Source organism: Micromys minutus, assembly GCF_963924665.1.
Source record: "Micromys minutus genome assembly, chromosome: 1".
Taxonomy (NCBI): Eukaryota; Metazoa; Chordata; class Mammalia; order Rodentia; family Muridae; genus Micromys; species Micromys minutus.
Window position 1 is genome coordinate 223,500,785 of NC_137969.1, and position 26,055 is coordinate 223,526,839.

Sequence of the window (26,055 nt, forward strand, 5' to 3'; positions counted from 1 at the left end):
ATGAAAACATGACCTTGAATATCTCACTCTGTCTGTCAACTTCAGTATCTTCTCCTATCCTGCCTAAATAACAGCATTTTATAATTAACTAATAGGTATGAAAGTAAGTATATTGTTCTTTTAAAGCATGAGCATTATTGTCATTAATTTTATTTCTCAAGTGTCCATTGATAATACATAGAGAATTATATCTTAAATATCAGGACAGATTATGTTTTGCGGCTTTACTATCTGATCCTTGGAAAAATTAACATACTCTCATTTCTGTTTAATAAACTGAGGAAATCAGGAGGTTTTCTTTCTACTTGTGATGGTTTGCATATGCTTGGCCCAGGGAGTGGCACTATTAGAAGGTGTGGCCTTGTTGGAGGAAGTGTGTCACTCTGGGGTTGAACTTGGAGACACAGATGCTTAGTCTGTTCCTGGTTTCCTTTGGATGAAGATGTAGAACTCTCAGCTCCTCCTGCATCATGTCTGCCTGGATGCTGCCATGCTCTCGCCTGGGTAATAATAGACTGCACCTCTGAACCTGTAAGCCAGCCATTAAATGTTGTTATTTATAAGACTTGCCTTGATCATGGTGTCAGTTCACAGCAATAAAACCTTAAGACAGAAGTTAGTGCCAGGGACTGGGGAATTGCTGTGATAGGCCTGACCATGCTTTTGTTCAGAAGAATGTTGATTTGGGGACTTTGTATTTGGAAAGCCATGGAAGGCTTTAATTGGGGCTTAATGGGCCATTCCAGTAGGAATATGGAAGACTTTGTTACTGAGAGTGATTTGAATTGTGCCAACTTGGCCCACAAGGTTTCAGTGGAGAATTTCAGTAAGTAGCCTAGAAACTGTTTTTGTAGTATCTTGATGAAGAACACGGCTGCTGTTTGCCCTTGTCCAAAGAGTCTGCCTGTTAAGGTGAAGAGATTTAGATTAATTGCTTTGAAAAAGGAAGTCTCAAAACATCCTGGTGTAAATTCTGTTGTGTGGTTACTAAAGTTCACTCTTATGAAGAGCATTTTAATGAAAATGAGCAAGTTGTGAAAGAAAAAAATACAAAATATATGGTTTTAGTATTAAAGGGACACCAGGAAGTGAAATGGGGCTAAATTCTGTGTTCAAGAATTTTAAATTGAATTAAGGAAGAAAGACTAGCATACAGATCACTAAATTCAAGGTCAGTCTACAGACAAGATCCAGAACAGCCAAGTTTAGGTTGTGAAGGAGTTAGAAAAGAGGAATCTAGTGATAATGTAGTAAAACGGGGGGGGGGGGGGCATGTTCCAGCTCCTGCAAGCAGCAGAACTTGGTAGCTTTGGCCATGTGGCCCTGGCCTTATATTCAAGAGAAGGAGCCTACCAGGACAATTGATACTGGTTAGCTGGAGCTCAGAAATTAGTGGTGATTAAGAAGAGACCAGCATCACTGAGGTGAAATCTTCTGGGAAGTGTTTTCTGAGGGGACAAAAAAACCTATGTTCTAGAGAGAGCCAAGGTGTACCTCATGCTGCAGCAATACTTGGTAATGTGTAAGAATCACCCAAATGGTACTGGTTTTGAAGGCATAAAGGCATCATGAAGAACAGCTGAGGCTTGGGACTGAGGCCATGGAAGGCCATTGATTAAAGTACAGCCTCAGATAATCCAGGACTGAAGGGGTCATGTAAAGGATTTGAGGCTTGTCACTATGAAGGAAGCCTGTGACAGACTATAGGTGAAGCCTATACAGAAGACCCCTATATACTGGAGATGCCAGTACCATGGGATGATCACCAAGAACAACAGCAAAGGTGTAGTGGATCAACCTGAGCTTGAAGTGCTACAGAGGGCAGAGCTGGAGACGTGACGCCAGCCCTTGGAGGAGCCCAGAAGATTATGTGTGGATCCTAGACATTGAAACAAGAAGCTGTAACATTGAAGCTTCCTTGGAGATCCCAAGATGTTTGAGATGCTAGAGCTGTGGGATAGCTGCAAAGAAAAGCTCTAATCGGGTGGAACCAGCTCAGGAGAAGGAAGTTTGTTGCAGTCAACAAAGATGAAAAAGGAGTTGAAAATCTGAAGACCGCTTTGACATCAGACATGGAAATGGCAGAATTTGGGGTTTGCCCAGCTGGTTGCCTGACTTAATTCAAGGATTACAGTGATGTGATTGGATGGATCTATTCTGACTTTAAACTTTGGACTTTTTAACATTGTTGATACTGCTATTGACTATGGGGACTTTAGAAGTTGGACTAAATGTACTTTTTAATTATGCTATGTTTAAGTATGACCCCCATAGACTCATGTGTCTGAACAAGCCTATGGGGGCCAGGGAGTAGAATGTGATGGTTTGCATATGCTTGGCCCAGGGAGTGGCACTATTAGAAGGTATGGCCTCGTTGGAGGAAGTGTGTCACTCTGGGGTTGAACTTGGAGACACAGATGCTCAGTCTGTTCCTGGTTTCCTTTGGATGAAGATGTAGAACTCTCAGCTCCTCCTGCATCATGCCTGCCTGGATGCTGCCATGCTCCCACCTTGATGATAATGGACTGAACCTCTCACCCTGTGAGCCAGCCCCAGTTAAATGTTGTCCTTATATGACTTGCCTTGGTCATGGTGTCTGTTCACAGCAATAAAACCTTAACTAAGGCACTACTATAATGTCTGTTATTTTAATGCCATTTACCTTTTATTAAGTTGATATCTTGATATTCAAATACAAACTCAGTTTTTAATTGGTTAAAAGTTAAAAAGTCAGGGACCAGTGAGATGGCACAGCAGGTAAGAGTGTCTACCACCAAGCCCCCCCCACACACAGACAGACAGACAGACAGATAGATGGTTTATATTTTGTTGGTTTTTTTCACTGTTCAAGGTTTATTTGGTGTTTTCATTAGCATGACACTTGAGTGGTTGGTTCCACCATCTATATACAAAATGTTACATTTCATATGATATTACAATGTACACTACAGACATAAAATATCCTGTAGCACATCTATGCAGAAGATATGCATAATGGACTTACACACTGGAACCATGTCATGACTAACTAGGGAACTCATTGGCCTAGGCGTGTTTGATAGACAGCAATAGGCTTACAGGATAATCGAAGCCTGCCCCCAGTTGGCAGCGTGTCTTGGAGACAGTGGGACTTTCACACTAACCAGATTACCACTACACAAATACCATTTAGAAGCAAGGTCGAGCTGTGGGAACTGAGATCTTCCCCAGACCACCTCAACACAACTGTATTAACCAGCTCAGATGAGAAGTGTGTGGTCTCCATAGAAACCTTCTGCAGCCTAGACAGTAAAAGGCTGGGACACTGGGAACTTTAGAACTGCAGCTCCTTCTGGATTCCACAGAAGGTATCTGCACTCTTCTTCAGGTGGGACTCTTCCTTAGGAGTCAGTGTCACCTTCACAACATCTGAGATTCCATTTTGTCCCAGGATACATGGGACATGGAAGAAATCATCATTGAGTCAATACAGACTTTTAATCGTTGCGGAAATGGGATGCACCAAATATGCCACAGAGAGGCCAGTGGCCCAGGATATGTAACCTTTCAGCTTGATCACCTCATATGCACCGTCAGCCCCCTGCTTGTGAACCTCCTTCCACCACTCCTTATCTGCATCAGTGCCCAGTTCTGGGTTTAGAGACCTAAGGGAGACACTGGCAATGTTCACACCACTCCACACAGACAGAATGGAGTCACAATGCTCTCCCAGGGCCCACCCGTGACAGCTCAGCGAGCGAACTCCCAGCCTTTCTCCCATCAGGTAATGGAACTGAGCTGAATCCAGATTGCAACCACTTCCAATAACTCAGCTTTTGGGAAAGCCACTGATTTTCAAGCCAGTTAGGTCAAGATATCCTCTGGATTTGAGACAATAAGGAGCTTACAGTATGGACTATACTTCACAATGTTGGGAACGATAGATTTGAAGATGTTCATGTTTCTCTGGACCAAACTGAGCTGGCTCTCTTCCTCTTGCTGATGGGTCCCCACTGTGACAATGACTAGTTCAGAGTTTGCAGTCACACTATAGTCTGCTGGAGACAATTTTTGGTGTTTTAAGGAAAAGGCTGCCATATTGAAGATTCATCATCTCCCCTGTTAGCTTGTCTTCCATGACATCAACAAGGGCAAGCTCATCTGCCAAGTCCTTCATTAAGTTACAGATGGCACAAGCCCTGCCAACAGCAACATCTGTAATCTTGTTCTGGGGGTCCTGTTCTTCCTTAAGATTTACAATCAGCTGGTCCTTGAGGGTTGCTATCTTGGACTTTAATCTTTTGAGCCCACTAGTGCATAATGGGGGACAACGGGCAAGTAGCAGCAACATGGCCTAGGCTTGGTGATAGTGGCTCCAGCACTGTTGTTGGTTTTTTTTTTTTTTTTTTTTTTTTTTTTTTAATCAATTGGTTATAGTAGCTAATGCCTGCAATTTCAACACTGGTGGTAGGGTGTTCAAGGCCAGTCCCAGCTACATAGTGACTATAAGACCAATCAGAGATGCATAAGCAGACATAAAACAAATTTTAAGAAGTCTTGCAAAAGAAGTATGAAGCAGAAAAAACATAGAAAATATTCATGAATATTTTAAGATGAAAATGTTTTTTCCTATTTAATTTCTTTTTTTCTTTTTATTTATTATTAGATACTCTCTGTATTTACATTTGAAATGTTATCCCCTTTCCCCACCCTGCTCCCATCCTTCCCCCTCCATTTGTCTTCGGGAAGGTGCCCTCCCTCCTAATCACCCTCTCCACCTTGGCATTCTTCTTTTTTTTTCAAGGTTATAATTAAGTATTTGTGCATACATATACATACACATATGTATATATGTAACAATAATAAAGGAAAAGAGGCTATTAATTTGAGGGGATAGCAGAAAATGTTTTAAATTAATTAAATGTTATAATTTTAAATGAATTCTAAAAGGAAAGTAAATTCGTGGCTTGTAAACAACTCCATAAGTTATGTCTAATCAAATATTAGTTTCCATCAGATTTTAGGGTTCAGAGTCATATTGGTGCATTTCCTGTAGCTATCCTAAACCATCCATCTGTGCAGTTTTGATAGTCATTCCAAGCAAATCTTTATCTATTTCTACTTCACACTCTGTTTTTTATGTTTTTACGCAAGAATCCAATCTCATGAGAATATTTCTTTTACTATATATCAAATGTTTATCAAAATAAAACCCATACAACTATTTTTTCTTGGTGAAACAAACGCTTAATGAGTTTGTAGAAACTGTAGTTTCAGCCAATGCTGCCCCTACTCCTCTGTCTCACTTTAATACTACCTTGCTCCCTGAATCACTTTCTTTTTCTATAAAGCTAGCATAATATCTCTAGTTGTTACCACATCTGAATCTATTAAGCTATCATTTTTGATCACCAGAAGTGTGCTACACAAGTAGTCAGAGATGGGAAACAGGAAGATGGAGAACAGGACTCAGATGGTGGGCCCAGCTGTGATGCTAGACAAGATGACATTTCCAAACTGAAAAGCAAGCATTTTATTAATCTACTAGCCACAAGATAGAAAGTAGCATTGCACATTTTCTTTAAAACAAGGTGAATTACAGTAAGAATTTGGGACAAAATCTTTTGTAATTTACTTCTGCAAACTGTAATTTTTCATGTGGACCATTGGTGTTTAGGTGATCACACAGGATTTTTTTCTCTTTTCTTTTTTGTTTTTGTTATTTGTTTTGTTTTGTTCATTTGTCTGGCTGTTTTATTTATTTATTTTTTACAAAATAGAAAAAAGGTTTCCAGAATAATATGAAAGAAATAAGGGAAAAGCCACTGAAAAATAGGCTTCTTTGAAATCATCATTTATCCAAGACTGTTCACCTACAAATATTGGTTTGTAGGTGATTGATACTTTGTTTCAAAATACTTTTCAAAATCCTGTATGGCCGGCATGATATAAATGATATAAGCTTGGTAAAATTAACTAATGTTTCCTTGAATCAGCACAAAATTATATTTTGTTGATATGCACTTGAACTACAATCTACATGGTGAGGTGCTGTTTCTACCACATAACAAAATAATTACATGTATTTTTCCTTAAATCAAAATGAAAAAGATGGATAAGATCTGTTTAAAATACTTAGTTCAGTACAATCCTTCTTCCACTTTTGCCTAACCAGTTTAACTTTAAAATCCACTTTACAGTGGATTTAGTTTTGTTTTTTACTTTCGTACATCTAACTGAAGATCTGAAAATGTCCCTATATTGGTAGGCAAAACCTTCCACAAAGCATTTTCCAGAGTTTTATTTTCATAGATTCTCCTTGGGAGGTTGCTTTTGAGATTTAAAAAACCCCAGTAATGCAAGCAGAAAAATTGACATGTCTTACCATTTGGACTTTTCATACATACTCTATAAATGGATTTAAATCTCAACCTCAGACCACCTCAGAACTTTAAAGAAAAAAACATGCCTACCACACTAAAATTGTACTTTGCCAGACTATTGGATAAATGACAACTAACCTTTCCAAGAAACATAGATTCAATGTGGTAACAATTCTATTATCCTTACTTTACCAATGGAAAACTGAGGCAAAAGAAGTTTAGGAACTTGTCTAAGGTTTAACATTTAGCAAGCAGCAGCACCAGGATTTAAGTTCAGGCAGTCTCAATCCATTTGCCATCAATAGCGGTCTCCCCGCCCCTCCCCCCTTATCAAGTAGTTCATTAAGGTGACTGGATATCCAGCTTCACAGACATGAGAGATTTGGAAAACACATTCAGTCACTGTAAAAGATATCTTTATGGTCAAAACTTTTTATTCAAGTGACACTAAGCAAAAGAGGAGTTCTGGGGAGGTTATAGTGTTACCACATGGAACTCAAGAACAGGGTCTAGGCTATAAACAGACTAAGCCAAACCGGGAAAATGAGAAGCCAGGCTCACCCTCTTCTCAGATGTTTGTGTCAGATGTCTGTGAAGGACAAACAGAAAGTAAACACTACTCTTTTGATCTTATGAATTCTGATATAATGGGCATGAACCACCACACCTGATTTTCTCTAAAAAGATGTTCTCAGAAAAGGAGAGTGTGAGCTGGATATAAGGTGCCTCTTCTCCCAGACCTCAGCTACACACCATGGAGGGCCTGGCACACTTACTTGCCTTCTTTGCTAAAAGGAATATGCTTATCCTCAATCCCCAGTATTCATCCTGACCCTTCTCTTTTTTTTTAATTGAACAACTTTATTTTAAAAAACAAAATCTTCACTCTTATACAGTAACCCATACAGCTTTTATTGTTTTCTTATCCTTTTCCCAATAAGCTCCTATTGGCTCTTCATAGTCCTTGGGGTCCTCCCTTCCACATCCTATTTGACAGACCCCATATTTTCAAGCTTGAGGGAACCACCAAAATCTTCTTATCCTACCTCATCTCGGCCAAGTTCTTTACTATAGCCAGGCCATTGTCCATTCAGATCTGGTAACACCAAAAGCTTAGTTGCTCTTCCAAGACTCCCACCAGTACAATTTCTTTTGTTTATAAAGCCCTTTCTCATTCTTTCTGTCAAAATCTATCCAATTTTTCAAGGCCCCAAGTCAATCTTGCTTTAAAGATTTTTTTGTTCATTCGTTGTTTGGGTTTGTTTTTGAGACAGTATCACTATGCAGCACAAGCTGGCCTCAAACTTAACAATGAACTTCCCTCAGTTTCATGAATGCTGATATAATGGGCATGACCACCACACCTGACTTTCTCTAAAAAGTCTTCAGTGATCCTGTCAACACTTAGGGTAACTAACTATACTTTTACACCCAGGAATTCTAGGACATGTGACTTTCGGTACATGAGATATTTGTAGGCAAACTAAAATACTTCAGACATCCTATAGCACCCTACTATCTCCTCTACTGCATTGTTTGAACAAAAAGCCCTGTGAAAGTGTTTGTAGCTACTATTTGAGCAATGTGCAGGTTGTTTCCCATGTTAATACTCATACTCTTAATTGTAGAGAGCCACTTGATTCACATTTCACACAGAACACATTATTCTCATAATAATGTAACCCAGTAACATTTTAAGTAGTTTTCAGTACTGCTTATTTCTTTCTGTGTTAACATATTTGTCTTTTTATTCCAGCCCAGATGACTTACTCAATGCCTTGAATGAGGGCATCAGCCGTGCTGATGTTATAATCACGTCAGGAGGTGTATCCATGGGTGAAAAGGTATGGAAGATCAGCTCCTGGGACTTGGTCACTTTATGATTTTACTTTTAACCCACTATTGTGGTTTGGTATTGTTTTTGATTTGATTGCTGCTTCTACAGTAGGAACACTCTGACCCAAAGCAACACAGAATAGAAAGAATTTGTTGACTTACACCTCCAGAAACGATTAAGGAATGCTGCTTGCAGGCTCATGCTAAGCTAGCTTCCTTAGCCCAGGACCACCTATCAAGAAAATAGTTCCACCTTTTGGTTGGGCTCTCCTATATCAATTAAGATCATCACTCACAGAAATACCCACAGACTAACCTGATAAAGACAGTTGAGACTTCTTATTCAGGTAATTCTAGGTTGTATCAAGTTGACCGTTAATGCTGACAATTAACACTAATACTAAGTAAGCATCTAGTATTCATTATCAGAATCCCACAAAGCCAAAAGCATGAAGGATTCAGAAAGTGCTGTTCTTTCTAAAAAAAAAAAAAAAAAAAAAAAAGATGCCATGGAATTAATCAGGGTGTTTATATCAGAAGCATATGGAAAATCCCACAAACTGTAGGGTGCTTTTTGTTCGTACTTTGTTTTTCACTTACTTTTACCTTGGGATTTTCTTTATGTTATATTTATGTCCAAGATAAAGATCTACTTCTCTTCAGTTTGAGCATGATCTCACATAGGCAACTATCTCACCCACCATATATTCTTCAGCCTCCCCTCCCAACAAGAAGAGATTCGCCTTCTTTATACAACTCATAAATGACTGATAATCGCAATGAAAAAATATGTACATATGTATTACTTTATATGCCTTCATATTTTGTATATTGTATATCTTAATTATGTATAAATCTCAGATTAAGCATTGTGGTATCACTAAGTTTGTATGTCTTAATGAAATGTTAGCTTACAATTATTAGATTCATTGAATAATATTATTAAGGTAAAATATTCCTTGCTATAATCAAATTTATGTTTTGTCTCAAAAATATTTTAGAAATGTTTTGCCTATTTCTAAATTTTCTTATATCTCATAATGACTTAAATTTTGAAATTATGATGTCATCATAACAGTTTTAATAAATTAACAGTTTTCTCTTTTTTGAATCAAGGTTTCCTGTAGCCCAGGCTACCCTTGTACTTGCTATATAGCTAAGGATGATCTTGAACTTCTGGTCCCTCTGCTTCCAGCTCTAGAATGAGAAACAGATGTGCTACCATGCCTGGTTTTTAAATTAATATTTTTTAGGAGCTAGAGTATTTATAATATATAATTGTATATATAATCTTGGACCCTGCCCCCTACAGTTATGAAATGGTCTAAACTTATAACCTGACCCTAGTCTGAACTCTTTTGTCTCTGAGAACAAATTCAGTAACCTAAACAGAAAATACCTACATTTTCATTCACAACTTTGTTTTCAGACCTTTTTGAGAACAGAATTTTAGCTTCCAGAACCAATACAGGAAAAGAATCTCAATCTAAGAATATTATTTCAAATAACAGCTTGAAGGAAGGTGTTAGCAGTATGGATAGGTATTCTCGCTATACATAATTGCTGTGTGAGTCTTTCCTCCAAGTCTCCCACAAGCTTTTAGACCAGGCAAAGCACATAATACAACCATCTCATGAAACCCAAAGAGTGCATTTGAAAACCTGTGCTGTGGTCACTATAGGAAATGACTTGCAGCATGTTTTTATCATCAAATTTCTCTTAATATCACAAGAGCATACCTTAAATATGTTATACAGAATTTATCTTAGTTTCTAAGGAGCTAATTGTGAAAGAATAGTGCTGGGCAGACCTAATGTTTGTCTTTCCTTATCCCTCTACAGAGGCAAAACCTTATGTACACATAGGCAGTTGTGTCGAAAATATTGTAAGCATAAGAAGAACACTTCTGAATCTAATCTATTAGTTCTAAGATATCATCTATCTTAGAGTTTTATTTAGAAGAAAACCAGGCTAATTAAGCACACTGGTTTTCTTTATTTTGCTATCTCTGTTTCAAGATTCTTAAACTAGAACTTTAATTCATCAGGAAAGAGATTTTAAGATAAGAATATCTTAACTATTCTCAGGACCTCAGGACTTGATCATTGTCTTTATCTCCTGGAAATTGACTGGAATTGCTAGGGTCAGAGCCTGGGCCCCAGCAATCCTAACAATTAAGGTTCAGTCACTTTCTTCAGTAGGCTAGTTTAAAAGCCATGATGAAAAGCAGAAAAGGGAAATGTATACAACTTGATCACACTGAGAATAGTAAATAAGTCCGGTGACCTTCCAACTGCAAATCTAACTTCAAGATTCTGACATGAAGTTCAAGTTTAAATATAAGACAAGATATAACTAAACAGTCCTGGTCAAGGTATGGCCCCAACCATCACTGACCCATTATTAATTTAGTTCCAAGCTCTCCTGCAGAGTGATCTGGCAAGTTGTCAGAATTGGGTAAAATCTCATTTAGAGAGACAATTTCATAAAAGTTTGACCACCCAGGTGTGATGGCATGTACTTCTGACCCTATGGTTTTAGGGTAAAGCATGAAATCTGTGACCCTGAGACTAGACTGAGGAGTCTTGGTGAATGTTCCCTCTAGTAGTAAAATTACAAAAGTTTTTAATCTATCAAATCTCTAGAGAGTTCATGTAAGTCAAACAATGTTAATCACTTTTTATCACTTTCATAAAATATCTGATATAAACAATGTAAGAGAAAAAGGCTTTATTATAGCTGTTGTTGTCCTGGGTTTCAGTCCATGGTGGCAAAGAGGTTCTTATGGAACAGAACAGTTCACATCAGGGTGGCCAGGAAGCAGAAAGAGGCCTGCACATGATGGAGTCTTCTTGCTTTTCCCTTTTATTCTTTCTGATGGTATTCAGTGTCAAAGCACGATTTTCACACTTAGTGAATACTTCCAGAGGTGTGCTTGACTAAATCTCCTAGGCACTCATCAGTCTAATCAAATTGATTGACATAAGACTCAACAGTCACAGTTTCTGATACATGTGCTAATACCTGTTTACTGTTAGAATCTAACCTAGAGCCAAGTACGCATCTCTTCTCAGACATGGCAGCTCCTTCCATTAAACTTTTAAAAGAATAGCATATCAAATAAGCCTAACTATTCCACTGCCTTTTCTTATAAGATGCAAAAACAAACCTATGGTATTCTAGGGGTCCTCTAGAAACTTTGGAGATAATTTTAAATGTAAAAGTATACTAACATTTTTTTCTCTTAAATTTAAATCTGAAGACTAAAAGGTTACCTAATTTTTCTTTTCTTTTCTTTTTTTTAAGAATTATTCATTGACTTTATGTATGTGAGTACACTGTAGCTGTCTTAAGACAAAGCAGTAGAGGGCATTGGATCCCATTACAGATGGTTGTGAGCCACCATGTGGTTGATGAGAATTAAACTCAGGACCTCTGGAAGAACAGTCAGTGCTCTTAACCACTGAGCCATCTCTCCAGCCCCAAGTTACCTAATTTTTCAAACCACAACCACCACCACAAACAACAAAAGAAAAAAAAAAACTTGTAAATGGCTAGAGTGAAATCTGTGTGTGTGTCAGAGCACTGGCTACTATTCTAGAGGACCCAGGTTTGTCTCACAACACCTACATGGTAACCAAACTCTGTAACTATAGTTGAGGCTCTCATGCTGTCTTCTGGCCTTCACAGGCACAAGTATACATTCAGAGAAGACACAGATACACATAAAGTACAAATAAATAAATCTTTTTTGTCCTATGGGTATAAATAACAAGTTTTGGACAGGTTTCACTCAGTCATAAGTGATGGATATTTGTTCTCTAATGTGCTTCTTTAATCAGAAACAAAGTAAGTATTAACCAAACAGGAAGGTTATGTGAAAATATTAATTTTAATAATATTTAATTAATATATTAATATGTAGGAAAACATGATCAAATTAATATTACAGATGCAGTGGGTGGGGAAGGGCTCAGTCAGTAAAGTGCTTGTAACACAGGCATGAGTTCAGATCTCCATAACTCAGGTGCAAGTGCCAGCAGCAGCATTGGAAGAGCACAGCTGCGGAAGTGGGGACAGGAAGATAGGATCCCACATCAGTGAGCTCCAGGTTCAGTGATAAACCTCATTTAAAAACTGAGGTGGATATGAACCAATGCCCAGTGGAAGGATAGAATCAATTCCCACAAGTTATCTTCAGATCTATACATGCGCTCCTTAACATGATCGCACACTTACACCTATGTGCTTTCTCCCTTTCTTCTCCCTCTCCCCTTCGCTCTTTCTCTCCTCTCCATAACTCTCTTAAATGGCAGAGAGCAATTGAGGGAGATATCTAAAGTCACCCTCTAGCATCCACCTGCATGACCACTGCACACACCACAAGTAAGTTCATTAAGATTGAGTTAACTAAAATTTAATTATATTTAAGGCTTTGTTTAGGCATGAATTTTATAAAACTTGGCAAGTGAAAGTTACTTCTCAAGGTTTGAGCTCTCCATAGCATATAAAAATAAGCAAATTACATTTTTAAAGTTTTGTTCAGATAAAACTATAGTTAGGAATCAATGGTTTAGTATTATATATCTTACATAAAAATTAAATATCTGGTGATTATTCACTAGGTAACTTTCTATCAGTTCTATTAGTTTATTTAGTTACCTTGAAAATTACTTTCAAAATGAAAGAATTCACTCTCTTTGCTCAACATTTTGCATGCCTGAATCCATCTTACTCTGCAGGAGTTAGCAAAATAGATCACTGCTTCTACAGTGGCCTTTCCTAATTCTCTAGTCCACCATCCTTGTACCTCTCCTAGTGCCTGGTTGTTTCATTGTAGTGTGTACCACAAATGGCATTTATTTTGTTTTTTGTTTTTTGTTTTTTTTTTTTTGTGGAGGGTTGTTGTCATCTAGTAAAAACATATAATCTATTCTCCCTGTTTCAAGTTCATGGCTATGTCTGACCATTATATCCTTGGCACACAAAATTCCTGATACTTAATAATTGGAAACATTTGCTGAGATTAGTAGTATCTGCCTCTAATTCTACAGGGAGGATGCTATGGGAAGGTCTGAGGGAAGATGTTGAGTTCAAAGCCAGCCTCAGCTACATAAATAGATAACCAGAACTTTTCTCCAAAAAAAAAAAAAAAAGTGTGAGGAGGAATGAAGGAAGGAAGGGAGAGAAGAATGGAAGGAAGAAGAAAGGATCATAAATCCCCAAAGTAGTGTTAAGGCAGGAGGTATGACACAAAAGATTAAGAAGATAAGCAAATAAACAATTCTTTCATAATTCTTAAGAATCCAAGGTTTAGCTGGACATGGTGGTGCATACTTGTAACCCAACTCTTGGGAAGCAGAGGCAGGCATATCTGTGTGAGTTTCAGGCCAGCTTGGTCTATATAGCAAGTTCCATTACAGCCAGGGCTGCTGGTGAGATCTTGTCTCAAAAAAGAAAGGAAAGAAAGAAAGAAAGAAAACAGTTCAATTTTTTATAGAAGATGGTTATCTTGAAAATACCTCAGCCTTTTAGCTTAAACTCTTGAAGAAGGGCAATGCTTTTCTTCAAAAAAAAACATTGGTTTTTTTTTTTCTCTGTAGGAATATATCATTACCCAGAGCTTTCTAGCAAAATGACTTAAAATTGAGAGAAGACATTTTCATGAAAGAGCCCCAGAAGTGAAACTAATATTTATATTTCTCATGTGAATCTCTAAAAGCTGTCACATGCTTCGGGAAAAAGTAACAAAAATAAAAACTTTAGAAATTGAAATCTGAGTTTAGAAAAACAAAAATATGAAAGCAGATAAAACAAATATAAGAGTCGTAGCATATAAAGTTCAAGAAGAGAACATGAGCATAAGTTTGTTTGTTTGTCTTTTAGATGAGTTATCACACTGAACCAGGAGCTTACCAGTTTAACTGGGTTCACTGGCCAGCAAGCTCCAAGGATCTGCCTGTCTCTGCCTCCTCAGAGACAGGATTAGAAGTATGTACCATTGAGCCTAGCTTTCTGTGTGGGAGCGGGGAATACAAACTCAGTTCCTCAAGTTTGCATAACAGTCAATTTACTGCTAAACTGTCTCCCGGCCCTGACAAAGAATTTTCAAAACTTAGACAACAAGCCAGAGCTACAAAGAAACCATACCTGGGTAATCCTGGCCAAACTACTGAAAATCCGTAACAATGAGCAATTTCACCAAGGCACTGCACCTCAAAAGAAAAGATAAAACAGAAATCATTCAAACATAAATGAGAAAACCCAGAAAACTATAAAATAGCTTTTTTAAAGATCAAAAATATTATTGCCAATATGGAACTTACATCCAGAAAAATAGTCCTTTAAAAAATGAAAGTAAGGAAATGCCTAGTCTAGTCAATGTTTACCATGCAGGTGTAAATACCACATTCCGGAAACAGGCAGGCAGATATCTGTGAGTTCGAGGCCACCTGGTCTGTCTACAGAGCAAGTTCTAGGACAGTCAGGACTACAGAGAGAAACCCTATCTTTAAAAAAAAAAAAAAAAAAAAAAAAAAAAAAAAAAAAAAAACTGCCCTACTCCCAAGAAAAAAGAAAGGAGGAAAGGAAGACAGGAAGTGAATTTGTCTGACATGCCTCAAAGGACCTCACTTCTGCAGGGATGAGTATGAAGGCATTGCTGGAGTGTGGTCAACCTACCAGAGGCTGACTCAACCTCCCCCAGAAACTATCAGTTGTCCATAGTTTTTCAGTTAGGGGCAGACTCATAAATCCATTCCCACTTTATGATAAAATGTTGATTGGCTTGATCTTATGAGTTGAGGTCTTATTCAGGCTACCAGAACAGCTGTGACTTCATGAGTGTGTCAATCCTATCATGGGCAGAAGACACAGTATCATTTCTGTCCTTCCTGACTCTGGCTTTTACCATCTTTGTACTTTTGCAATGGTCCCTGAGCCTGAGGTAGAGGATGTAATATAGATAGTCCATTTGTTGCTGAGCATTCCATTTACACATCTTCTCTGCACTTTGACCAGTTTTTAGTTTCTGTGTTAACCACTGTTCACTGAACAAAGAAATTCCTCTAATGAGGCCTGATATGCCACAGTTCTGTGGGGAACATGAAGTTAGAGGATAACTTAATACAGTGTTCATTTAGCAGAATGGTAATAGTAAGTTCGCTCTGGGGCCTATAAGCTCCCCATAGGGTTGTTGGCCAGATTTACAGTAGCAGGAATGTGTTTCCTCATGTAGGACCATGGCTTAAATCTTTTAATCAGAGAGCGATTTGTTACCCTGTAACATGTCTACCACTGTTGTAACTATGCCACAGCAGCTATAACTTTTAAAGACTTCTTTATTAATGGTATTTTTTGGTCATACAATTTTATCTCAGAGACAAAGACTCATCCTATAAAAACATTATGATGGTTATTCTAGTTATTATCTGGCTTCTTCTACTAAACTAAATTTTTCTTTATGCTTTTATTTTTAAGACAAATTGTTACTCTCCAGCCTAGGCTGGCCTTGAACTTGTGATTCTCCTACATCCTCCTCTCAAGTGCTGGGATTACCAGTATTATGGCTCAGCCTCTGGCTCTATAGTGTGCTTTCTAGAAACGAAGGAAAATTGTCTCCTTTGTTTGGGTTATATCCCCTTAAGCCTGCAATGATATTCTACATACACAAAGTACCCCAAACTGACTATGGAATGAGTGAGAGCTGAGTGGGGAGCGAACAGTTGAGATACGCACAGCAACTTCATTAAAATAGCAACAATATTTTTGTTGATCATAAATCAGTATTATTCTCATTAATGTTCTAAAAGCCTGATATTAAAATGTGTGAAAATAAAATGACTGTTTTTCATATTTACAGGACTATCTCAAGCAGGTGCTGGACATTGATCTTCATGCTCAGATCCATTTTGGCAGGGTTTTTATGAAGCCAGGGTATGAAAATAATTTTATCTACTATATTAGGTTACTTGGATTGCTTTAACTAATCAAGTCTTAAATGCTTTGTTTTATACTTTTTATTATGGATTTCTTATTTTAATAGAGAAAATATTTTAGTGATGGAATCCTTTTCATATGTGCAGTTCCTGTTTGAAATAAGATGTCATCTTATGAATCAATGAGTTTGGTAGCAACAAAGCAAAGAAATTTTCTAAATTTGTTTCCTTTTTAATTACCGTGTTTAGTGCCTTTCCCTCTCTTTCTCCTCATACCTTCATCCTGTCTTAAAATAGTTTAGCATGAAAATTCTCAATAATATAGGGAAGCAGAAAAATACTGAGCCCAAACATATGTCCATCACTGAAGTCAGTAACTACCAGCATGCATTTATATTTGCTTCATCAATTCCCAACGTCTTTTTGCAGGGAAGGTGGCTAGAATGTTTTAAAGCTGATTTTAGGCATCATGTCATTTTGATAGGTCATAAGAACAGGAACATTGTCTTACATGAATAAAATAATAGTCTTTTCCAAGAAAAAAGTTCTATATTATTTTCTAATATCTAAAACATCAAGAGAAAAATAATGCTTTTTTTTATCATTGTTCTAATTTGTAATTCAAGTAAAGTTCATTCATTGCTCTTAGTGATTAAATCACTATTAAATGTTTATTTTTCCCTGAACCTTTTGTTATTAGGGGTCCAGGGCTGGTAGTAGTAGTGGTTATCTTGGTGCATTTTTGGTTTTGTTTTTTCATTTTTGCCATTGACTTCTTGGAGAAAATCGATCACTTTTCTTATGAAGTGGATAGAATGATTGTTTTCTTGGGTTGCATTGAGCATGTTTCTCTATCTGCTACCTGTAAAAACTTAGATTCAGACTCAGTTGCTTTTTCTTCACATACATAATTCCTAATGGTGTTCAACATTGCTTCTCATCTATCCCAGAAGAAAGTGAAATAACCACACAGGAAGATTTTCACATTCCCAAAACTAGAAAGAACTGGTGGGAGGTGGTCCTATAATGGTAAATCCTCAAACATGCCCAAGAGTAGTATTAATAAAACACATATGGTCTCCAGGCAAATAAAGCTGCCATCTTAGATTCTGGCATTCAGTAAATCTGGGCACCTATTCATACCTCAGTGTGTGGGAGAATGTTTTAGCACATGTCACAGGAAACCGTACTGCTGCTTTTGTTCAGAGTTGTACTCCAACACTGTGAGGAAGAATGGCATGGGAGCTTAGCACTGTCGTAAGTCAAACACCAGCTTGCTGTCCTAATGTCACCTAGGATTGTTAGCACTGGGTTTCAGTTCTAGGACAAGGATTAAGTTACCCTCATGATTTAGCCTTATTTAGAACAAGGCTAAGATTATCCTTAAAGAACCTAGAAGAATGGCTCAGCCATTTGCATTCAGTTCCCAATGCCTACATGGTGTTCACAACCATCTGCAACTCTGGTTCCAGGAGAATCAGACACTCTCTTCTGACCTGTGTAGACATAAAGCATGCACCTACATGGTGCACAGACACATATATGCAAGCAAAACACTCATATACATAAAATAAATCTTTTTTAAAAACCACAATTAACCCTGTGGTATTCTCAATTTCATAAGATTCTTGGCAGTATATGTCTGTGCATGGTTATGGATGTGCCCCAATATATCTATTGCAGAAAAAAAACCCTTGTATTATTGAAACTATGAGATTTGGATCATTCTATTAAAAATAACATTTTGGGCCAGGTGATGATGGCATACACCTTTGCTCCCAACACATAGGAGGCAGAAGCAGATGGATCTCAAAGTTTAAGGCCAGCCTGGTCCACTGATAGAGTTCTAAGACAACCAGGACTACACAGAGAAACCCTTTTTGGAAAATCAAAAAAATATTGAAAAATAAAAAATATTTTGGTCTTCAAGACAGCTTAGTAGGTGAATAAGCCTGATGACCAGAGTTCAATCTCCAGAACCCATATGGTGGAAGAGAAGAGGAAGACCCTGAGTCCTGCAGTGTCTTCTGACTTCCACATCATGCTAGCATGTAGGTACACAGGCACAAAATAACTAAATAACAGCCTGTCATATGCTAATGTTGTATACTGAACATTTTCCCAGTGCTTTTGAACAGTAGTGATTTGATCAGAGCATGGAAGATATCTCAAAAGCATGTGACTGTGTTTGTCACTCTCTCAAACACAGATTTGGTTATTTCCCTTTGTGGGGAAGGACACTGCAATCACTTGTTTTCACCCATGGAGTATTAAACACAGCTTGTGTGGTTGCGTTTGCAGTCCTCCTTCTTTACCACTCTCATCTTAGGAGGCACTTGAGTTAAGCCTGCTTCTTCTCCCCTACAATCCTTTCAGTTTGAGACCTCAATCAGTATTAATTCTGATTTCAGAATAAGCAATATGTGTTGAATTCCAAGAAAATGGCTTTCCAGACTTAGCACATTTCCAGCAACAAGATACTTGTATAGTAATGCCTGAGTATAAAATGTTCTGTTGTAAATAGATCTTTTATAAGTGAGTACCTTTGAAAAAAGTACCTCTTTAGAGAATAAAAGAAAATTTAAACTGCCCTTATGCTTGATATTAACTTTAAATACAATTATCCATGAGCTATTTTACCACAAGTGGCTTAGAAATTTAAGTGGTCTTCCCTTAACAGGCCAGGATATTATACTTACCTAAATATAAGAACGTGTAGGTTCTACTCGCTGGTAGAACAAAAAGAAACAGAAAATCAAATAAGTTAGATTTGCCCTTTCCACACAAAGCACATCCCAAATATAATTGTCTTTGGTTTTAAAGAAAGATACCCAAGTAACTGGAGACGGCTCAGTCAGTGAAGTGCTTGCAGCACAAGCATGGCCGTCTGAATTGGGATCCCCAGTGCCATGTCAGACATGGAGAGGAAGCAGACAGGAAGGAGGGAGAGAGGGGGAAGCAGCAAAGGCAGAAGGGAGGGAAGGAGATAGATCTTTAAAATATAAAGAAAAAGATTCTTAGCAAAACATCAAACAGATCTACCATAGCAATGTAGTTTTTCTCAAGAATGAATCTGGGATATTATTTTTGACAAGCAGTGATAATCATTGCTAAATTGTCTACACATAATCTAATCTTGTTCTACTATACTGCAAAGCATCAAGGACGAGAGAGAGAGAGAGAGAGAGAGAGAGAGAGAGAGAGAGAGAGAGAGAGAGAGAGAGAGAGCGCAAAGTCCAAGTACTAACTCTGTTATAGACTATACCATGCTGAATTTACCTAACATGAACATCAAAGTTAAAATGACAGAGTTTCAGTTTTCTCATCTACCAGATACTATAACAAATTTCATCTTTTGCTACTGCTGAGAAACTTAAATGAAATAATGATACATAAATGTTACTCCTAAGTAATAATAATTGATACTATTATTATTGATGATATCACTCTTCAAGTATGGAAGAACAGAAGTGAGAAGCACAATTACACTTTATAAAGCAGCCCAGTGTCCTTATGATTGGAATCTGACATCACTGTGTTATAACAGAATAATGTAGCTAAAAGTCATCCAAAATGTTACTCTAGCAATATCATGGTAAACAGAGTGAATGGTCTGGTTTTGTTTGATTGGTTAGTTTTAGTTTTTCAAGACAGGGTTTCTCTGTGTAGCTTTGGCTGTCCTGGAACTTGCTTTGTTGCTCAGAGGTAGGCCTGCCTCTGTCTCTCTGTCTCTGTCTCTCTGCCTCTGCCTCCAGAGCGCTGGGGTTAAAGGCATGTACAACCAACTGCCCAGCTGAAAGATCTGTTTTTAAAGATCAACCCAAGAAGCCAGTGAGATGGATCAGCAGGGAAAAGCACTGCTGTCAAGACTGATGACCTAATTTTGGTCTCCCCCCTCTCCTCCAATGTGGGAGAATGGACTCCTACAAGTGGTTCTCTGACTTTCATACATGAGTTGTAACACACAAATACTCCCATAGTAAATAAGTTAAAAACATTAAAGATCAACATGCAAAAAGGGCCCCCAAAATAAAACCATTATTTAAAGCATAAAATAATTATTTTTTTGCCTCTTGGAAAGTTTTAGTGTTCCCTGACAAGTTTGCATCACCCAGGTTTGACTCATATATAAATTTTACAGCCAAATTCTATGTGCACACATGCACACAGTCATTGCATGTATGTAGTACACATGCACACATGCAGTAAAATACTTAAACACATAAAATAAAAAATAAATCTTTTAGAAATAATTAAGTTCAGAGATATTCATCTTGAATAAAGGCACGTAGGTTTATCAGGTAGTATTCTGATAATAAGAGGACTTTTGAATCTCCAACAAAAAAATACTATAAATACTACTTAGTAAAGGAATGGGGGAGGGAGGCTTTTGGAAACATCATAATTTGAAATATGTTCCTATGGCACTGACAGAAAATTAGGAAGTTTGGATACTTGAAAGCAGATGTTACTAACGTGGTTGGTTTACAAGTAGGAAGGATTAAGGACAAGTTCACAGAAGAGTGTTTTATATGGTGAGTCATTCAACAGGAAAACAGCTCTAAAGTTATCTCATTTGTTACTTAGCAATCACAAACAAGAACACTCTTTTTTGTTTCTAGCTTGCCAACAACATTTGCAACTTTGGATATTGATGGCGTAAGAAAAATTATTTTTGCACTACCAGGTAAGAATCATCAAAATTTTTTTCTCCTTTTCTAGAAAAATGACCAAAAAAATTTTTGGACTTCACAGATAGCAAGCCTCTAATCATTACTTGATTTATAATCTGAATGGCCTTACTAATTGACAAATCACCTACCTTCTCTGAGACTAGTTCTTCAGCTATAAGATGGATTGATACTTATTCAAACTAGAACATTCTTCCAGGGCAAAATCCATACCCTCAGATGATAACCACATATAAGGGGGAAGTCTAATTAGATCTCACAACTAGAAGTACTGTCAAACATGCAAATACCAAATAACATATTATGAGGTGTGCCAATGTATATCTGTAATTCTAGCACTCAACTAGCTGAGGCAAGGAGATTATGAAATTAGGCCAGCCTGGGCTATATTAGCAAGACATTGTCTTTATTCAAACAAATACAACAATGTTTCTGGTATTAAAAAATGCAGGATGATCAGGGCCTGGAACAGGTAGGACAACTTACTGATCCTGTACATCTTAATCAGTGTTTACATATCACCAGTCTGGCATCAGCCTCACCAACCAGTTTCTATGAGAGCAAAAACCAAGGTGATCCAGTTTCTAAGAATTTTTAATTCAGTTTTTATTACTTTCAGCCATGCATCTTAAGTCTTTATGAACTTTGATAAATTTTAAAGTGACAGGAACTTGATGTATCTACTTGTTATTTTTTAATCTTAAAAGTATCCTTTAATTGTGCCTATGATTCTAAAAATGGAGAAGCTGAGGCATGAGAATCACCACAAAGACCATAAAATTAATTACTTATTACTATTATTTTTATTTATTTTTAAATCTCAAGCCAGCCTTAGCTATAAAAAGTAAAACCTTGTCTAAAAAAATAAAATGCTCCAAATTCTCAAGTCCCCATTTTCTTAACACCAGTTCCTTCAAAAAAACAGTACTCATTCTTTCAGACATACAAATCTTGTGAATTCAGGGATTTGTTTGCTTTTTATATTTAGTAAATCTCAAAATAAATCATTTAAAAAAAAAAGCAGGCAGAAGAACTTTAAGTCTTAACACTTTACACACTATCCATAAGCATAAAAATAGAAAGATGTCATACAGAAAATATTTAGAGGACATGGAAGTAAAGCAACCTCAAAATATATCTATCTACGGCTAAACCTAAGACCTTTAATATTCCTTCTGATACTCTGAAAACCATCACATGAAAAAAGAACAGTTCTTCCAACTTTATTTTACCAACCAAAAGAGACTGCTTTCTTTATAGGCTTGATTTAACATACAAATTAGACCATCAGTGATACTAGAACAAAGATTATTATTGCAGGAACCCATTTCTGATAAAATACAAAGTTCATAGAAACTACAATATTAAAAGCCTTCTTCAAATCACTGGTTTTATTTGAAACACCTTCCTGAGCCTTATTTACTGTCTCGGTTCTTCACATAGCAAAGGTGCTCCACTGACAAGAATATCTATGCTTTACTGAAGGCTGTGTACATAAGGGTCTTCACCAATCCTAACAAGTTATAGCCAATGTAATAGTTTCACATATTTTTTAGCTTTTTAAAATTATGTGTGCAGTAAAAAAATTGGGGCTGGAAAAACTGCTTAGTGCATGAAGGTACCTTCAGCAAATCCTGATAACCAAACTCAATCCTCTGGACACACATTGGAGAGAGAGTGAACCACATGTGTGCACACACACTCATATATACTTTCTCATAAATAAAAATAAATTAAATTAAAAATTAATCTTTTTTATTTTAAGATTTTACTAATTATTAATCCTTCTAATTATATTTATTCTATGGAATATTTTTATATTTTTAAAATATTAATATTAAAACATTAAAATATTTTTAAAATATTTTATCTGTTGAGATTGCTCAGCAGAAAAAGGTATCTGCTGCCAACCCTGACAACCTGATTTCAATCCCCTAGACTCACATGGTGGAGGGAAAGAACCAACTCCTCCAGCTTCTCCTCTGACCTCCATGTGCATATCAGAACATGTGTGCACACATGTACTCACACACTGAATAAATAAATAAATGTAACTTTTAATTTTAAAATTAAAGAATTATAGCAATTTTACAATCATTTGGTAATTTTATTTTATTTTTTACAGTTACCCCTTCCCAATCCATCCTCCCACAGTTCCTCATCCCATATCTCTCCCCCCCTCCCCAAGATGATGTGCCCAGTCTCCGGACCCCCCAACCCACCTCTGCCAGGCCTTCCCAGTCCCTGGGACCTCAAGTTTCTCAAGGGTTAAGCACATGTTCTGTCACTGAGGCCATGGGTGTGTGTTACATGTGTTTGCAGGTGCCTTCACAGGCCAGAAGAGGTGGATAAAACCAGACACATAGATGCTAGTGAAATCCAGAGAATTAGCAAGGAACAATATGAAAACTTACATTCTAATAGCTACAGAAAAGGCCTTTAACAAAGTTACAGCCATTATGAGAAAAGCCATGAGATTAGGAAGAAGGAAAATATGTCAATATATGACAAATCTATAGCCAACATTCTACTCAATGTTGTTCTAAACCCAGAATGAGATGAGGAGTTCACTCTCACCCATCATGCTGCTTGGAAGGTTAGGCAGAGCAGAGGCAAGAGAAAGAAAGAAAAGTGATACAAATCAGAAATAAGGGAATCAAATTAACATGGTTTGTAAATGATAATGATCCTATACTTAAAGACCCTAAGGGCTCCTGAAAACTCTTTGCTCTGGGAAATTCAGCAAAGTAGAATACAATGATCTATACTTTCTATGTACTGTAATGAATATCCTGGGAAAGAAGAAAACACATTCAGCTTCTGATCAATCTCTCTCTCTCCCTCCCCCCTCTCTTGAGCACACATGTGCACACACACACACACACACACACACACACACACACACACCTAGGAATTAAGCCTACCTAAGACAATGAAAGACCTCCACAATGAAAACTTTGGAGCACTGAAGAAAGAAATTGAAGATACTAGAAGATGGAAAGACCGCCCATGGTCACTGGTTGACCGGTTTGTTACTGAAAGTGACCTACACAGTAAATGCAATTTTCATTGAATTCTAATGGCATTCTTCATAGAATGTTGGGAAAGGGGGTCCTAAAATGTAAATAGAATTAGAAACTCGAAATACCCAAAGCAACCCTGAGCCAAAACAGCAACGCTGGAGATATCACATTATATATACCTGATTTTAAATTACAATACAGAGCCATAGTAATGCCATCCTCCTGGCATTAAAGACAGATGTACAGGACTAGGAAGATGGCTTGGCAGTTTCAGCCCTTGCCAAATAATCAAGACCAGAGTTCAGATTCCCAAAAACAGAAACTACCTAGTAGATGTGCAGCTCACCTGTAATTCCAGCCTCACAAGGCAGATGAGATCACCAGAGCATGCTGCCTGTTGAGACCAGCCACAGGCTTTGGTTAAGAAACCTGTGGAAATTTTACTAAAGAAGGTTCCTGGTAACAGCCTCAGGCCTACACACATAGACACATGCATATGCTTCATGTACATATGTGTTCCCACAAATATACAAACTTACATTTACACACACATTGCACTCTATATAGACATAAAAAGAAGAGAGCCTAGATTCATAGAACAATAAAATAGCATAGAGGGCTCAAGAGTAAACCCTTCGAGCTACAGCCAATTGATATATTCTGTTACTTTAAATTATGTGTAAACAAGTATGTCTGCGTATGAACACGAGCATGTGAGTGCAGGGGCCCACGGAGACCAGAGGCATCTGATCTGCTGCGGCTGGAGTCATAGGCTATTGTGAGCTCTCTGACATTGGTGCTTGGAACCAAATTTCTCAGGAAGAGAAGTATATGCTCTTAACCACTGAGCTATCTCTCCAGCCGAGCAGTCAAATGAATTTTGTCAAAAGATTCCAAAAACATATGTTGGAGGAAGAAGGACCTCTTTAGCAAATGGTTCTGAACAATTGGATATCTATGAATAAAGCTAGATCCCTGCACAAATGTCAGAAACCTTAATGGAAAACCTAAAACTTTAAAACTGCTATAGGAAACAATTCAAGATACAGGCATGGGAAATGACTTTATGAGAAGGATTCCAACAACACAGAAAATAATAGCATGAATTGACATATGGGATCAGATGGAATTAAAAGGCAAAAGACAGCAAAGGAAACAACAGAATAACATCTGACAGGGGACTGATAACTCAAAAATTCCAAAATAATCAGGTCAATAAATGGACGAATGAATTGTAGAGACAATTCTCAAAAGAAGTTAAATGGGGGGAAATGTTCAACATACCTAGCCATCAGAGAAATGCAAATAAAAATTGCAGTAGTAGCTCATGCCTTTAATCCCAATACTTGGGAGGCAGTGGCAGGCTGATCTTTGTGAGTTTGAGGCCATTCTGGTTTATAGAGTGATTTCCAGTACATCAATGGAATCACAGAGAAACCCGTCTCCAAAACAAAAGGAAGGAAAGAAGGAAGGGAAGGAAGGAAGGAAGGAGGGAGGTAGAGAGAGAGAAATAGAAAGAAAAAGAAAAACTGCATTGATAATCTGTTTCATCCCAGTCAGAATGGCTGTCAACAAGAAAACAAAAACAAATATAAGCAAGGATATAAGTTAGCCCAGGTACAGTAAAAAATCAGTGTGGAGGTTCTGAAAGAGAGAGAAGGAAAAAATTAAAACAGCATATAACACAGAATCTAAGTCAGCATGAAACAGAGATACCTTCACAACCATATTCACTCAAAAACACTATTTATGGGAGCCAAGTTATGGATTCAGTCTTGAAGTCCATCAGCAGATAAGTAGGTAGAGAAAATGTGACGTATATGCACAATGAAATATTATTTGAACACAAAGAATGAAATTATATCATTTTTAGAAAGCTCAATAAAGTTATATATCACTATGATAACTAAAATAATGGATTCTGAGAGACAAATGTTATCTATTTTTTCTGTATGCAGAATCTAGATTTAAACCTAGACATTAAAGAAGGAATGCTATTTTCCAAGAGGAAGGGAAACAGAAGGAATGGGGAGAGAGAGAAGAGCAATGAGCTGGAGAATATAATCAAACATGTATGCATGTATGAAAATGTCATAATCCATAAATAATAAAAACCTCTTAGCTACTGATACAAGAGAAATGAAGGTGTGGTTTTACCTAGTAATTTGAGGACCTGAGGTCTAACCTTGAGGACCAAATTAGTGGC

At 37.3% G+C, this 26,055-nt stretch overlaps 1 protein-coding gene and 1 pseudogene across 9 annotated transcripts in view; one reads left to right on the plus strand and one right to left on the minus strand.

Annotated features, from left to right (window-relative positions):
- Positions 1-26,055, plus strand: part of GPHN (gephyrin) — a 448,543-nt gene that overhangs the window by 416,697 nt on the left and 5,791 nt on the right. For 4 of the 8 annotated variants that reach the window (XM_080942493.1, XM_080942495.1, XM_080942492.1 and 1 more), the window contains 4 exons: positions 8,119-8,206; positions 14,085-14,189; positions 16,060-16,133; positions 20,758-20,822. In XM_080942493.1, coding sequence (XP_080798619.1) covers positions 8,119-8,206; positions 14,085-14,189; positions 16,060-16,133; positions 20,758-20,822 — 332 coding nt within the window. The remainder of the gene's footprint in view (positions 1-8,118; positions 8,207-14,084; positions 14,190-16,059; positions 16,134-20,757; positions 20,823-26,055) is intronic. The other 4 variants (XM_080942494.1, XM_080942498.1, XM_080942496.1 and 1 more) reach the window with 1 other exon arrangement.
- LOC308435864 (L-lactate dehydrogenase A chain-like) lies at positions 3,314-4,200 on the minus strand (annotated as a pseudogene). Its single transcript has one exon. The product of its transcript is annotated as an L-lactate dehydrogenase A chain-like (transcript).